Source organism: Rattus rattus, chromosome 11 (genome assembly GCF_011064425.1).
Source record: "Rattus rattus isolate New Zealand chromosome 11, Rrattus_CSIRO_v1, whole genome shotgun sequence".
In the NCBI taxonomy this organism is placed as follows: Eukaryota; Metazoa; Chordata; class Mammalia; order Rodentia; family Muridae; genus Rattus; species Rattus rattus.
Window position 1 is genome coordinate 88,909,596 of NC_046164.1, and position 16,865 is coordinate 88,926,460.

Genomic DNA, 16,865 nt, shown 5'->3' on the forward strand with positions numbered 1-16,865 from the left:
CTATTCTGGAGGGCAAGTCATAGACCATCTGTCTTAGAATCGACACGTTTCTAGCAGTTTCTCCCCATGGAATGAGCATCTTCAATGATCTTCACTTGTGGGGGACAGCAAAAGGCCGTGGCCAGCTCTGTCCTGCAGCTCCTTAGACACCCTGACCACCATAGCCAGTGGCTTTACATCTCCACTGTGAACAGCTCAGGATATAATTTAAACTGCTCCTAATCAATAACCAATCCTTTGAGGACACTTGGGTCAGTTTCTTCATCATTAGTAGTCAGGGTCCCAAAAAAAGACCATTTCTATTAAGCCCAGGGCTGCCTTAGGAACAGGTTCACCAGTCAATAATCACTAAGCCCTGCTGTTTACCTCAGGGGCCCAAGTTTGCACTCTCAAACAGCTGTGGGCATCGGAGGCCCAAGAGAGTGATCCTGCAGGTCTGGGCCGCTGCTACCGGTCCCAAAACATCTCTTAGAGGAATGTGCAGATCAGAGTGTCAGCCAGGACATGGTTTGAGGCCAGAAGCACCCCAGGCAGAGGCCAGGCACTGACACCCAGCTGGGTACTCTTGCCACCCATCCTATTCAACATACTGGGGAAATGGAAGGTGATGGGCAGAGTGGGCAGGATGGCGGGGAGACGTGGATGAACCCTGTCACCCAAGGCGGCAATACCTCCCCAACTGCCAAGAAAGCTGGCTGATAGCTGTGCCAAGCGAAAGGCAGGAGGGAGGGAGGGGCCCTCACCTCATTCTTGAGAGGCTATTCCAGTTCCTGCCTCTCAACACCCCCCCCCTCAGAGCTCTATGGCCAGGGAACAGGGGCTCCTACCCACAGGAGATAAAGATTCCCAATGGTTCCATCTGCCAAGCTCTCGGACCAGCCACCAAGGCAGATTCTGTTCCAGCGAAATCCCCACAGGTGGGTGGCCTTCAGCCACCCCTTTGTGTCTCTAGTGAGGTGTCCCTACTGAACAGCAGGGGTCAACAGAATAGGGTTCTGAGACCCCTCCCAACACCGGCAAAACTCCTTGAAGCTTCCACTGCACAAGTCTGTTTTCAGACTCTCCGTCTTAAACACCCCTGTGTAAGGGACAGAGGGTGACACTAATCTAGGGCAGGGAGGAAAGCCAGGGTCCAAGCCAGACTGAGGCTGTGCAGTGCAGGGAGAAAGGGCAGCTGAGGGGGCAGGGACACCGTGGGACCCCTCGCCAGCCACCCCCAAGTGCAGCTGGCCGGGCCCCGCGGGCTGATACCACAGACACCGTAGGAATCCCTCACTATGCTGTGCGTGGGTTGATGGCAGTGTTTGCCAGAGGATGAAGGAAGCCACAGGGAGGAATGTACAGGCGTGGCTGGAAAATCCAGCTGGGCCAGAGACCATGATGGAGCCTTTACTCCAGTCCTCCACCAGGTCACTGTTCACTGCTGGACCTCAGGCTCGTGCCTGCCCCTGGACCTCAGGCTCCTGAATATAAGGTCTGGGAATGTTTAGCTTTGGGAGCACGCAGATACGTTTGTCGGACCGGGCCAATGATGCTATTTTCAACTTGAATTCAGTGTCCTGTAGATTTTTTTTCCCCCAGTGTGCTCGGGGTGGCTGTGTGTTAATTTGCGAGCTAGGCCACAGCTTCCAACTCACTTAACCCGTAGGCCAATGTGTCCCTAGCCCACCTTATCCCCTCTGCATAAAAGGAAGCTGCAGAAAATGTCCAGATAGTTCCATGCAGTACTCCAGAGAATCTGGGCTGCTAGTGCCCCACCAAGAAGCTCCTACGCTCCCAAGAATCTAGGTAATGGTTAAACTCCCAGAACTGCGGGCCAGGACACGACTGGGCCCTGAGTGCAACGGGACCGCTCGCTGCCCAGCTGTTTGCAAGTGTGGCATAAAGCTTTTGTTGTGGTCCTTGATGTTTGTCTTAAATCTAGACAAGAGGGTCTTTAGCCAAGCTTCAGGCTCCCCCTTCACTGATCAACCTTGAAATCAGGCTCCCGTGATTGCAGGAGCCTGGGCCAAACCCCATTTCTGGACCAATCTGCAATGCCTACAGGTTGACTCACAGAGGTTTCATCCACCTCTACCAATAAGATTTTGGGAAGCAGAGGTAGGCTGGCCATCTGACGGATGCCAGGAAGAAAGGTTACCTCACATGGGGGACAGAGGAGCAGGGCATGCAGAACATCTCAGGAAGCCCTGGTGTCTCTGTTTTTTGGTAAGCGTTCTATGATTCAAACGCCATTCCCTCTCAAGCATCATGGAGTACACAGGATTAGCATACCAAGACATACAGGCCACAGCTGGGACCGGGGTCACCTGGCAGACATACGGGCCACAGCTGGGACCGGGGTCACCTGGCAGACATACGGGCCACAGCTGGGACCGGGGTCACCTGGCAGACATACGGGCCACAGCTGGGTCTGGGGGCACTGGCAGACATACGGACCACAGCTGGGACTGGGGACACCTGGCCAGCCGCTCTGAATTGCTCATCAGTCGGAATTGGAGCCGTTCAGAACTATTCGAAGGCGTCATGCGGCATGGTGACGATCACATGTTACAGTCTTTGTGCCTAGGGTGCCATCTTTGGTGTTGACTCTGAGGTAACTCTTAGAATTGTGCAGAGAAGTATTTGTGACCCTGGGGGGGACACCTTTAGAAAATATTAGTGACAGCTTCCTGAGGCTGCTCAAGTGAGCACAACAGTCTGTAGCTACCAGTAAGTTTGGTCTCCTCATGACTTGCATCCTGGCACTGTGGGGATCTTGGCCCATGGGAGAGGCCATTGCTGCAGGACTCGAAACAGGTGCCTACTTTGTGAAATCAGGGCGAGACCCAACGAGGAGCTTGGGGTGGTGACTGATGTTCTGCCCACAGAGTGCTTTCCTCAGGTAACCCCAGAGACGGGTGCACAGCAGGGAGTAAGAGTGGGTGCTAGCCTTGTGGTCTAGGTCTAGGGACAAGCGGATCCCTTGGGTACTTACTTCAGGGCCTTGCAAATTTCCATGGCTCCCTGTTTGACCTTCTCTGGTCGCCCTTCCCTCAGGGACCTGTGCCTTCTGAGTTCCTCGGTTTCTTCTCTGGCATTCAGCCCTCAAAGGTAGGTAAAGTGTGGCAAGCTGCCCGGCGTGGGTGTGCTCCCCCGTAGCATGGGGGATTCGATAATGCAATGCTAAGGATCAAGGGAGCCCACAGGTTGTGGACCGCATGGATCTTGGTTTGAATAGGTCTGCTCTGGGCTTCTGAGCAAACTGCCTAAGGCATGTTCTCGTTCATATTGCCCCCCCCCATTACATTTATTTATTTATTTATTTATTTATTTATATATTTGTTTATTTATTGTGTGTGTATGTGTCTGTCAGTCTGTGTGCATGCCGCATGCGCACGCGCTCCTCTGAGTGTGTGTGTGCGTGTGGAGGACCTAAGTGGATGTCAACTGTCCTCCCCAGTTGTTTCTCTACCTGAGAGACGAGGTCTCTCGCTGAACCCGGACCTCAGCGTCTGGGCTAGTTAGTAGCGTGGGGTTTCTCTTGCTGTGATGAAACCTCACGACCAAAGCTACTTGGGGAGGAAGGGGTCCATTCCCTCTTACCGTCTGGAAGACGTCGTCCAGGGAAGTCAGACATGAATTCAAAGCTGGGGGTAGGAGCTGAGGCGGAGTCCACAGAGGGGTGTTGTTTACTTTAACATGCTGTCTTACCCCCCCCACGTCCTACCTAAGGGGTAGCACCGCCTACAATAGGCACTCCCGCATCGATTACGAATCAAGAAAACGTACCGAAGGCTTGCCCACCAGCCATTCTGGCGGGATCAGGCTCTCCTTCCCAGATGGCTCTAGTTTGTGTCAAGCCGACATACTAGGCAGGGGAGCTAGTCTGGCTGGACAGTGAACTCCAGGCAGCGAGCCACCCATCTCTCCACACCCTGACACAGCCTGTAGGCGTGTGCCAACACGCCCCGCTTTTTATGTAGGTGCTGGGGACTCCAACTCAGGTTCTCCTGTTTAAAAGTAAAGCAGACCCTGCCCTGCCTCCTCCCACGCCTCCTCTCCCGCTGTACTCTGAACCGGGAGCAGGAATTTGACAAACTTTGTTAGTTCTCTTTCCATTTCTTTTCTTTCTTTCTTTTTTCTTTCCTTTTTTTCTTTTTAAATCTTCTTCTGGGGAGAAGGGAAAGGAGTCACAAACTCTCCGGAAGGAGATGGAAGCCACAGACCCTGTCTCCCAAAGGGCCCGGGAAATGCTCACAATGCGTTGCTGGTAGTTTCCGGAGGCCGCCCCCATGACAACCCAGCCATGACAAGAAGCCCCAGTTTTGCTATCGTGTGTCACGCACCAAAAGAGGAGACAGACTTTCTCCTTCCTTTGCCAGGGTGTGATAGGGGTCTGCCCTCGCCGGTCCTAGGGGGCCAAGGGACAAACTCTATGACACCAGAAGGAAACAATCAGATAAACCCTGGATGTGGGCTAGCCCATATTATATATATATATATATATATATATATATATATATATTATATAATATATTATTATATATAATTGGCTGGCATCTTAAATATAATTAAATTAAATATTAAATATTATATATAACTGGCTGGCATCTTAAATATAATTAAATTAAATATTAAATATTATATATAACTGGCTGGCATCTTAAATATAATTAAATTAAATATTAAATATTATATATATAACTGACTGGCATCTTAAAGAGCTCAGTGTTGTGAGTAGGAACGGAGACCAGGTCAGATTCAAACGCACACAGAGCCAAAAGGGATGCACGGTCCTCCAGCGGACACACGGGTATCTGTGACACAGGACCCAGGTCTGCTAGAAGATGCCTTTCTACTGAAGCTTGGGAGATCGGGCTTCAGTTGGGATGCAGGAACTGTTGCCTCTCTTAGGCGTGAGGACGACGTGACATCAGGGAAGGCATGGAGCTAAGCTGGTTTTGTGATCGATGATGCTCATAATTTACTCTGAAAAAGTTCAGCCACGTAAACAAATGATAACACGTGAGTGAGTCCACGTACGGAGGTCTTGTTGGGATTCCTCTCCAAGGGTGGTCTTTGGCCGAGCACACTCTCCACACTGACACCTCACCCGCCTTTCAGTTCACCCGACGTCGACGTCGGTGCATCATCACACAGTTAAGAATGCAGGGATGGGGGTTGGGGATTTAGCTCAGCGGTAGAGCGCTTGCCTAGGAAGCACAAGGCCCTGGGTTCGGTCCCCAGCTCCGAAAAAAAAGAAAAAAAAAAAGAAAGAATGCAGGGATGTCGTCAAGGCCCGCTAAGTTTCGAAGTGCCTGGGAGTGTTCTTAGGGGTCCCTATGGGTTCCAGAAATGCTGACCCTGCCCGTGCTGTGCCCCTTCAGGTCATCCTGGTCACAAGCAGCTGTCCTGCTGATGCCTGGGGATTTGCTTCAAGTGCACGCAATGGGAACTGTGTCCTCTATAGTGATGCCTAACATTCCCTGAGCTCTCAACATTTCCAAATGTCATGTTACATGTGTGGTCCCAGTGCTCCCGTCCTTCCAGATTCATAGAGAAATCTAAACCATGCTCCTGTGGGCAGCTGAGGCCGCAGGGGGTGGATAACGTGATAAGGGCGGAGTCCTCAAGACGGGATTAGTACCCTAATGAAAGAGGTCTGGGGGCCCTTTCTGCCTTTCGGCTCGTGAGGACGCAGCACAAAGACGATATCTACAAGGGAGGGGTGGCCTTTGCCAGACACGGAGTCCACTGGAACCTTCTCTTGGAATTCTCACCTCTGGAACCGTGAACAACCACTTTGTGTTTGTGCTTTCTTGCTAGCCCTGCTAAGACCTTTGTGCTCCATTTTTTTTTTTTTTTTCGGAGCTGGGGACCGAACCCAGGGCCTTCCGCTTGCTAGGCAAGCGCTCTACCACTGAGCTAAATCCCCAACCCTTTGTGCTCCATTTTACAGACTGGTCTGTGGCCTCAACGGGACATGGCAGGTGTCTGATGTGGCAGCGTGACTCCTCCCCTCTCTCATCTGGAAGCAGCATCCGGGCCATACCCACATCACCCAAGGCTCAATCTGGAAGCAGCATCCGGGCCATACCCACATCACCCAAGGCTCAGGATCCTTTCTTCCTGGGGGCAGGCGTCCGCTTGTGGGCCAGGACCTAGGGAAGCCGTGAGGCTGCAGGGTCTGTGAGTTGCCTCTGACGCAGGGATGGGCTGCAGCCAGGCCTGCTCTGAGTCCCTCCCTGTCACATGTCAGCCCTGTGGAGGTGTGAACGGAGGTGGCAGTCACTCTCTTTCAGTAGAGGGCAGGTAGGTTCGCTACAGTCCTCTGCCAGCACCTGCAGCCTCACAGGCTGCCTTTTCTGTCTCGGCTCCCACAGGGCCAGGCTGCCTGCCCTTCATTCCTGTTTTCCTTTGGTCGAGGCTGATATTAGATAAATACCATCTGGTGGGCTGTGTCCAGATTTTCTATCCTTTCAACAGGTGTCTGTGACACAGGACCCATGTAGTCCTGTCTGCCTCACAGATGTCAAACTGTAGCCACAAAACCAAAAAAAAAAAGGCCGTGGGTGAGGAGCCCCTCCTGGCGGCAGGGGAGTCACTGGCAGGGTCTTGCTGAGACTGGGATTTCAGGGTCAGGATGGGAATCCCCAGTTTTAGAACAGCAAAGTCAGGAGCAACCGTAAGCCTGCTTGTCTGTGTCACCAGCGCTAGTACAGAAGGGAGTTGCACTTGGAATAGCAGAGGAGTAGGAAGTAAGTTTAAGGTGCTGGGAGCCAATGGGTTTCAGGTCTGTGCTGTCAGCCTTTGGGCACCCATCTGTGCTAACTAGAGTTTAATGGCTCCGTTATCATGTCTATCGATGCCCACCTTCAGGGGCTCCAAGAACTGGATCACGTGAGCCATGCTTAGCCTGGTCAGGGACTAAGAAGTGTCCTAACTGATTTCCCATGAGTAGCCCTCAGGACACCTTGTAGGACAGAGTGAATGGATGGTACCTAGGTCTGGAGATGGAGTGCAGAGCTGGTGTCTTAGGGTTTCTGTGGCTGTCATAAAATACCATGACCAAAAGCATCTTGGTGGGGAAAGTGGTTACTTACAGTTCTACCCCGAGGTCCGTCAAAGGGGTGGGGGTGAGGGGGCATCAGGGCAGGATCCTGGAGGCAGGAGTTGATGCAGAGGCCATAGAAGAATGCTGTTTAATGACTTGCTCCTCATGGCTTGTTCAACCTTCTTTCTTACAGTACCAGGACCACGGGCCTAGGGGTTAGCCCCGCCCACAGTGGGCCGGGCCCTCTCACATCAATTGTCAATCAAGAAAATGCCCCGCAAGCTTACCCACAGGCTAGTCCAGTCCTAGAGGCATTCATTTTCTCCAGTGAGGTTCTCTCTTCCCAGTTTAGTTTGTGCCGAGTTGATATAAAACTAGCCAACACTTCCAGGTTTTTTGATGTTCGTGTTTACTGTCTTGGGACAGGATCTCACTATGTAACCCAGGCTAGCCTATAGCATTTGAGACCTCACTGTGTAACCCAGGCTAGCCTATAGCATTTGAGATCTTCCTGTCTCAGGACGACTTCTCCCTCACCCCTACGGTGCTGCTATTCTAGGCCGGCACCGCCACACCAACGTGAGCTGTGTACTTTTATAACCAGAAAACTGAGAGTGCGGGCCCTTAGACCGTATGTCAGGAATGGCTGAGATATCCGACCACATCCAGCACTTTCTTGCTGTTCATACAGACCCCAAAACAACCAGCATCGAAGCCCAGCGGGCTTGGGGTAGCTGGTGGGGGTTGTCTCGGAACCCGGGGAATCAAATTGGTGATTGAATTTGTAGGTTGGGTGATTTCAGACAGAGCTTGAGATCAGGTTTCCGTTATTTGCAGGCAGACAAAACAGTTTCTAGAAAGATCACTGCTGCTTCCCTGACTGCCTGTGTGTTCAGTGTCATGTGGAGTCCAGGGGACAGACTTGAGCCAGACAGAACTCCATCCTCAAGCAGCGAGAACGGCACAGGCTGTTGGGGAAGTGAGGTGGCTGGAGCCTCATTCCTCTGACTGTGATTGTCAGGCTCTCTGGTCGTCCGTCTGGGAAAGCAGGACTCCCCTTTCTGGCTTGGTGGCCTTGGGAAGTCATAGAGTGTTCCCAGTCTTGGGGTCTTCACCAGCAAATACACTAAGAGCCTCTTGGTGCCATCACACGGACAGGGACTTCCTATCACTAGTCTTGCATTGGTTGGTTTGGGCCTCCTGTGACAGGTACTGAACAGAAACAACCTAAGGGAAGAAACCTTGTTTTGGTCCAGGGTTCCAGAGGATTAGGGTTCAGTATGTAGGGAAGATGTGGTTCTCGTTGCTGTGGGAGTGTATGCTAAGGGCCATTTAAATCACTGTGGGTCAGGAAGCAGAGGGGGAGAAGATCGGGGTATAATGTGTGAAGGCCCATTCTCAGTGACCTACTGCCCTACTTACACTTCCCAGAGTTTCCAGACCTGCCAAGTTAGCCCTGCACTGCTCAAATAGGAGTTGGGGTGTAGCGTGGTCTATTTCAGTTCCAAGCCACGACAGTCTTTAACTAATGTGACTCTCTTTTATTTTAAGTGTTATGTGGTCAGAGCGTTTGCAAAGAATCCTAGGATGCTGGAGGGCCAGCTCTGTCCAGTGTGGGTGGCAGAGAGGTTTCCAGAGGAGCTGTTTTCCTGGGTAAGGGGCTGGTTTCAGTCAGCTGCTGGGAGATTTGGTAGCTCACAGAGAGACCACCTTATGGAGAAGAGGCAGAGCCCATGGCAACTTTTGTTAACTTTTGTTCAGGGGGCTTCAAGAAGGACTTGCTATAGGAAAAGAATATTCTTTTTCTTTCTTTTTTTTTTTTTTTCGGAGCTGGGGACCGAACCCAGGGCCTTGCGCTTGCTAGGCAAGTGCTCTACTGTTGAGCTAAATCCCTAACCCCAAGAAAAGAACATTCTCTTAGCATAGTGGATACGGTTCGATTGGGAGGCTGAATGTCAGATTACATAAGTAAGTCTGGAGGGAGGAAGCAGCTGTGTAAGAAGTGGAATCGACAGGAGTCTAGACCCACAGGCTGAAGGTGAGGCAGGGGACTGGACAAGAATGAACATGGAAAACACGAATTGAGAGGGGGCCTAGCAAGGGTAGTGTGCATGGGGCATGTGAGGAGTCATACACGGTGCATGGGACCTAAAGCGAGAGTCCTGGTACTCCAGTGTAGCTGGCCAATGGCAGAAGAGACCCGCAGCCCAAGGAGGTGCAAAGGGTAGGCTCCGCCCAGAACACTGGGGCTGGCTCCTCCTCCTTCCTTCTCTCATTTGATATTTGAATCAGGATCTCAGTGTGTAGTCCGGGTTGGTCTCAAACTTGGCATCTTTTTCCCTCTGCCTTTTGAGTGCTGGAATTGCAGGCGCGCGCACCTGTCTGATCTTTTGGAAACCTTTCCCTCGAGGGACCTAGGGAGGAGATAGACTGGAATTAAAGAATTCCAGGATGGCTGCGGGATGGGGGCAGTTGGTCTCCGTATTCTCACTCCTTGGCCCTTCTGGTCTTTGGTGATCCATGTCACTGACCCTCAGAGATGGTGACGGGAGAGGACCATGGGGCCCCATCAAGGGATGTGAGCGTCTAAGGGCATAGTTCATGTTGTCATTTGGAGTTTCAAGGTAACTGAAATCTACCATACATTGTAAGGGTGGCTTTAGTTCTCCGGAGGGAAGGACGACATTGAACGCACTGTTAAGGAGGTAGTTATCTGTTCTCTTCTCCTGTCATCGTCATGGTCACCCTTACTGACAGAATACTGACCCAGATGAATTATGATAAACATTGGCCGAGTGTTTACTGTGTGCCACAGGTGATGTGAATATCCCCACCTCTCATTTTATCGAATATCTTTATAGTCCAAACCATCTTTTAATTTCTGACCCTCCTGCCTCAACCTCCTGAATTATGGGATCACAGCTGTGCACCACACCTGTGCTGACCTTTTCGTCCTGGGCTTATCACCTCCTGGTGCACGTGAATTGTTACGCTGGCCCATGTGGTGTCACTGGTCCTGTAACTGGATTCAGCAGGGCTTTGCTCATTGTGACCTGTGGCCAAGATGAAGGAGAGTGGTGACATTCTGTTGAGAAGCTACAGCACCAGGAGCTTGCCTGGTGCTCTGTGCAGGCATTTGTAGGGGTTCCTATTGGTCAATGTTCGATTTGGTGATCTGGACACCAAGTTCGTTCATCAGTCAATAGAGAACAAGGTGAAGGAGGGAGAGACTGCATAGGGTGGGTACAAAGACACTTTGGGGACATGGACATCTGAAGCAATGTCTAAAGTGGACACAGTGAGGTTGGAAAGGATAAATGTAAAGCCTGCTTTCAGGTTTTAGAAACTCATCAATAGAAGTAGATGGCAAAGTCTGACTCCATGGCAGTTGGGGCGGGGGTGGGGGGTGTTGTTCTGCATGAGGTAAAGAGGCAGATTTGACACCACCACTGGGGATAGAATTGTAGGCTATGTTAGACGTTTGAAATAGAATAAGCATTAAGCCCATGTCAGTGGTGAGGTGACACCTGGTCCAGCCTGGGGAACAGTTCAGAGGCACTCAGCCAATAGAATGGCATTCAGATAAGAACGCTGTATACAGAGGAAGACAGCATGGACAGAAGACTGTGACAGTGACCTTCAGACACAGAGGTAGGGGGTGTGCATGGGGGGAGGATTAGGGTTATCCAACACTAGGGGACAGCTTGAAACCATAGGTTATGGCGAGACAGTGCTAGCAACGAAGCCAGGCATAGGTCCTGCCTCTGGATACAGATGTGTTCTTGCCTCAGGATATGGATGTGCTGTTGCACACGTCAGTTTCCTTATTTATGCTTCAATTTCCTCGGCTATGAGCTTCGACTCATTCTTGGCCCTTAATATTCTGCAGCAACAGAGAATTTCCTGTAACCATTCAGCCCCAGTATTAGCCTAGGCAGGACAACCCCTGGCTACATGTGTCCCAGCTCTGATGCCTCTGGGGGGGGGGTTCCTGGGAGAGGTTTAGGGGAGCACTGAGCAGCTCATCTTTCAGCCCTAACAGACTCTAAAGTTACTTCTTCCTCAGTTTTCTTTTCCTTTGCTTGTGGGATCTACAAGCATACGTACTTGAGGTCAAATTCAGGACACTGTGAGTGTGAAACACGCTTGCTGAGAGCTATACCTCCATAATTTTTGGCTCTATAGCCCTTTATATTAGTTAGGGATCTAGAATAGTAGAACATAAGAGAATGACTCTCTACATAAAGGGGATTTACTAGAATGACTTAAAGACTTTAATTGAGCTAATCCAACAATGGCTGTTTATGAATGGAAGTTCCAAGAATCTAGATGCAGCCAAGTTGACAATTAAAACGGCCATCACATTCCTATCATGAGAATTTTCATCGAGGGTGGGGAGACCATGTAACATATACCTCCCTCTTTATAAGGTCCCAATGACAAAGCAGTTTGATTGCACCAGTTCTCCCCCTTGCCTTCCAAACACTTAATGAGTTTATTAGGGATATTTATAGGGCATTGGAGGAGGGGCCAATCACAGGAGCATAAATGATCCCAAAACGGCCACACTGCAACGTCTCCACCCAGTATGGATGATGTCTTCCCCATGGTTGTATAGATGGAGCCCAATTCCCCTCATCCTCCTCAGACTACACCCTGTAGGTCTTCCTCAAGCCCCAAGGCCATGTGTGGTTAGGTCCAAGTTGCACACAAGTGGCTGGGTACTCAGTTGAGGGTCCCGTAACTCCCCATCCTCCACTCTGAGAGAGATGGACATAGTCGGCTCGCGCAGCTGTGATCAGTCGTAAACAGGCATAGCTGAACTTGCGGACATGGCGGCTGGCGGGGAGGGGGACAGACAGTGCTGTCCAGCAGCCCAGTTTCTTCTATGCATGAAATACCAGAGACTTGAAGCATCTGTCACTGTAGGCCATACTTACCTGGCAACGAAGAGGCTGTCAAGTGGACACTGCAGGGTGCCACTGGCTGGCAGCCTGTCCTCTAGCAAATATGTAACTTTTTTTTCCTGGCAAATGTCTAAAATATAGTATTCTAAAATTTCCTTTGTCTTAGACTCACACGTTTTCACAGGTGTGGTTATTCTGTCTGCATGTATGCATGAGCAACTCATGTGTGCTTGGCCCTGGTAGAGGTCAGAACAGGGCGTTGGGTCCCTGGAACTGGAGTTTCAGACATTTGTGAGCCACCGTGTAGCTGCTGGAAACCAAACCCTGGTTCTCTTCAAGTGCCACACGTGTCCTTAACCATTGTACCGTCTCTCTACCTACCTCCCAAATTACCTTTAAGGAGTTTTGTGCAAACGTTTTCTTGGAGGGGGTACTCCTATAAATTCTCAACATTCTGAAGATACGTTCTAATGAATCATGGGGATTTAAAAATTTTATTTATGTATATGAGTACACTGTAGCTGTCTTCACGCACACCAGAAGAGGACATCAGATCCCATTACAGATGGTTGTGAGCCACCATGTGGTTGCTGGGGATTGAACTCGGGACCTCTGGAGGAGCAGCAGCCAGTGCTCTCAACTGCTGAGCCACCTCCCCAGCCCAGGGGGGTTTCTCTATGGTCTCACTTGTCTGTGTCATAGCTGGGAAAGGCACTGACCCTGCCCGGTGTGTGTGTGACGACCTTCTGGTTGTTACCTTTCTACCTTTCTGTGACAGTCTTTGTGTTACCGTGTGAACCAGGCTAGCTGGCCTGGAGCTTCTTAAGTGAATTTATTTCACTCTGTGTGGTGAATGTTTTGCTTGGATGTGTGCCTGTGTAACACCACACTTAGTCACAGACGGTTGTGAGCCACTGTGAGAGGAGAACCTGGGTCCTCTGTAAGAACAAGTGCTCTTGACCCAAGAACCATCTCTCCAGCCTCACGATTCAGTTCTTGGAGACCAGATTCTAATTCTTCCTGATTTTAACCAGGGATAAGTCCTATCAAATTACTTCATTAGAAACAAAATTTATTAATTCTGAATAAAATCTCACATTCAAATGCATCACATTTTCTCTGAGATACTAAAGTACAAAGACAAAAGGCTAAATTTCTTTTAAATTATTTTATTATTGTATAAGCTAAAAGGAAATTTACACACTGAAATCTCAAAACCCTTGGGCATGCATATTAACCCGTTAGAGGTTCTTCTACATGTCTCTCCTGCTTCCATAGGAATTGCCCCAAATGTTTAAAACCCACAGCTTGTTTTTTTTTGTTTTTTTTTACTGTATATACAGCCTAAACCATAGCAATCTAGGATTATGTCATTTTACACTGTGCAAAATCCTCAAAAAATAGTGGTATGACAGAACAGAAAGATCTCTACAAATTTCATTTTAAGACATTCATATAATTTGGTCCTTCTCCAAATCACACCAATTAAAACAGGCACATTCTCTGTCAAGCCTCCAGTCACGTCCTGACAGTGATCCCGGCCCACAACCAGCGAGCATCAGTGGAGTGACCTCTGAGAAGGTCACACACAGCAATACACCTGACGAAAAGACGGACAACAAAGCCCGGGAAACAGAACAAAAGCCAGGCCTAAAACAAACCCATCACACAAAACTGAAAACCAAACAAGAATTCTGAAGCTTTTGCGTGACAGGTAAAAGCAACAGACCATAGGACAGGGAAATTAAGAGCTGTCAGTGCAAAGGGAAAAGACTGAAGGGGATTTCAGACAGTGGAGATTTGAGGTTTTAATTTTCTCTTTTTATTTCAAAAGTTTTTAAGAAGGACACCACCAGTGTATTTCACAAAGACATAAATGTATACACCCCAGCAACACAAAAGAATAAATCTTCAAAAATGTTCATCCCCAATTATTTACATTTTTCTATATAAATTTAGGACTTCAGTATGTAAATAAATATACATTACTATGTATACCTTTCTAGTGTGGCTTACCAACCAATCAGCTGAGCTTGCATGTTTTTATTTTTAATTACAGACGATATGCCTTTGATGATGGGAAGGGCTGGAGGAAAGGAAAGAGCATTTCAGATCCTCCGACACGAGCAGCTACGCATCTGCTTGTCCTTGAGAGCTCGTGGACGGCGTGAGCGTGGCTGGGAACATCAGCACCTTGGCGTGCATGAAGGTCAGGTCCGGAAGGCTGACGATCACCTTCACGGCCTCCTCGCTTAGGTGCTCCTCCCTTTTTGGTTTCCTATCAGCCAATGAGAGAAGACAGCGGTTAAGACAGGGGACTGCTGTAGGTCAAATGGAAAAGAACTCTGTCATGGCCTGTGGTCTTGGGCATCTGACCAGCTTCACCTCTGCTAGCTGCGGAGCGAACAGCATGGCTTTCCTTCGGGGCTCCTGTGATCAAGCGTGTAGACACAAATATCCACATGGACACGTGCTCAAGGCTGGAACTATCTGCCCAGCAACCATTTTCAAGAATGTTACTGAGCACAGGACAGCGCTTAAGCCTTGGTAATAGTCTGCCCACATGGATTTCCCCTGCCCACTGCAGAAACTACCAACATTACCTAACTTGAAAGGTGTGGTGAAGCATGGTAAGTCATTTAACCTCAGGCTTTCTTAACCTAGTGGGAAATTCCAGGAGAGAAAGCCTTCAGCCAAACTGGGACACAGGCAGCAGCATGAGAACCAGGTACAGGCAGGAACCTGGGGGTGGGGGTGTGTATGTAAGCCTTACATGCCTATTAACCACATCTCCCCTCACTCTGACAAGTAGTTTGAAGCATATTACAAAATGAACAAAACTGGTGAAACAAAACTGGGCAGGCTGGAGAAAATGCCCAACGAGCATCAATGGCTGAACGGTACACAGAGCTATCCGCCCCGTCCGAGCCATGCTGAGTATCCTTACAGTTACACAGCCAATTTCAGACCAAAGATGCCTTGAAACCGACTCCAGAGAGCCCAACTCTTTCTTTTATGGTAATCATACCAGCAGATAAATTGATGTTCAACCCAGTTCTAGTGTTCCTTAGGAGAACACAATAACAATCCTATATTAAAAATTTACATTTTAGACTGTACTTAACGGTAATAAGCCAGTGGTGTTTGAGGAACTAGTGGATAACTGCACCACTTCAAAGTCACACCAGCGTCCTGCTTCCTAGTGTCAACCTAGCATCACTGACATGGCCTAGAGAGTGAGATGGTCAGCCTGCAGCCACGCTGTCATGGAGCCACGCTGTCAGCGGGTGTCACACGTTTTCTGATGTGCTGTGAGACCTCTGATGTACTCCAGACAAAATGTTACCCCTTACTCACAGGCCACTAGATACAATTTCCAATTCATAGGAAACCGGGGGACTAAATAACAGAGTGAACATTACTTCTGAAAACCCCAGTGAGCAGAACAAGGTCTGCATGGGTTTCCCCATTTGTGGATTGCAGGCAGTTCTAGAGAGAAGGGCGAGGAGCGCTCTCGACCACGAGACAACTGTGCGGATTGCTCCAGGGTCCACCAGCGGCTCTCGGAGGCAACATGAAATTGACTATACAAGTTTACACAGCTCTAAGTGTGTGCATGCATTTGTAGCTATTCACGTCAGCTGTTCTTATTAAAATACATAGAGCACATGCTTGAGAATGTGAGAACAAGTCTATCACTCTCTGTTGCTCTCTAGCTAAGATTTACCCCTTTTTTGTCAACAGACTACATAGAAATGAAAGTCCAGAAAGAGGGGCCTATGATCAATTTGCAAGTGCATGCGACACCCACATCCTCCCCCAACCAACCTATTTGGAGATGAGACTGTGGACAGACGCTCCTGCTACTGGTGGGAACACAAAACATTATGTCCCAGAGCTCTAGAAGTGAATGCCAAGAGAATCGGGTGTTCCAGGCCAGTGGGCAACATGAGACCCTGTCTCAACCAGACACCACAGCCATGAAGCCCTAGGAGGTGGGGACGGAGACTGTGATGAGCTTCAGTGTGCTCCCCAGCCCCCACTCCCTTTTCCCTGGGCCCTACTTGGCCATGTTGTTCCAGGGCTCAATCCCAGGGCCTGTGCATGCTCGGCAAATGCTACTGCTGAGCTAAAACCTCAGCCTGAGACCTAACTCAGGAAAGCCACGCCCATACCTACAACTGCAATAGGCAAACATGTGCAGGGGCTCCTTAGGCTGGATGAAATAATAATCATTTTCTGGGTAATTTAATGACAGTTGTACAACTTTGTGAATCTACTAAAAACTAGTGAATTTATACCAGCGAGAAAGACAGGTTTCATGATGTTAATTCAATCAATAAAGTCAGAAAGCCCCAAAGTGTTCCTGTTACCCACTAGTTCTTTGGCTTCTCTGTAGCTACTAACCAGCTGGCCACATCCTAATTTAAGTTAGAAAACAACCCTTCTCCACGCTAGGTCAGCTGAGCAGGAAGATGGAACTACGTCAAAGTAAGAACTTGATCTCTAACAGCACAGCGAGTGCTGGTGCTGGGGGGCAGTGGTACTGGCCTGGCATGCACAGGGCCCTGGGAACAGTACACACAGCCGGGCAGTGTCACATGCCTGTAGTCCTGGTGGCTACTGGGAAGGTTGAGGCAGGAAGATTGCTTAAAGTTTGGGTATTCTGGGCTGTAGTGTGCTATGCCAATTTGGTTTGTACAAAGTTTGACATCAGTTGGTGGCTGCTCCAGAGTTGGGTACCAGGTTGTCTAAGGAGGGACAAACTGGCTCCAGGCAGAAACAGAGCATGTCCAAATATCTGCCACAAATAAGAAAATTAGTGAGTGATTTGAGCACGCATGGGGAAGCAGGAGCACATCGGGTTTCCTCGCACACTCTGAGGCTTACACGAGCGTGTGAGGGAGGCCTGCGGAGGGCTC

General features: G+C 49.5%; 1 protein-coding gene across 1 annotated transcript in view; it reads right to left on the reverse strand.

Annotated features, from left to right (window-relative positions):
- Positions 1 to 13,092: 13,092 nt before the first annotated feature.
- Aftph (aftiphilin) overlaps positions 13,093 to 16,865 on the reverse strand; it is a 52,241-nt gene continuing 48,468 nt past the window's right edge. The window contains exon 10 of the mRNA XM_032917071.1: positions 13,093 to 14,221. Within this exon, the coding sequence (XP_032772962.1) occupies positions 14,074 to 14,221 (148 nt within the window). The 3' untranslated portion in view covers positions 13,093 to 14,073. The remainder of the gene's footprint in view (positions 14,222 to 16,865) is intronic.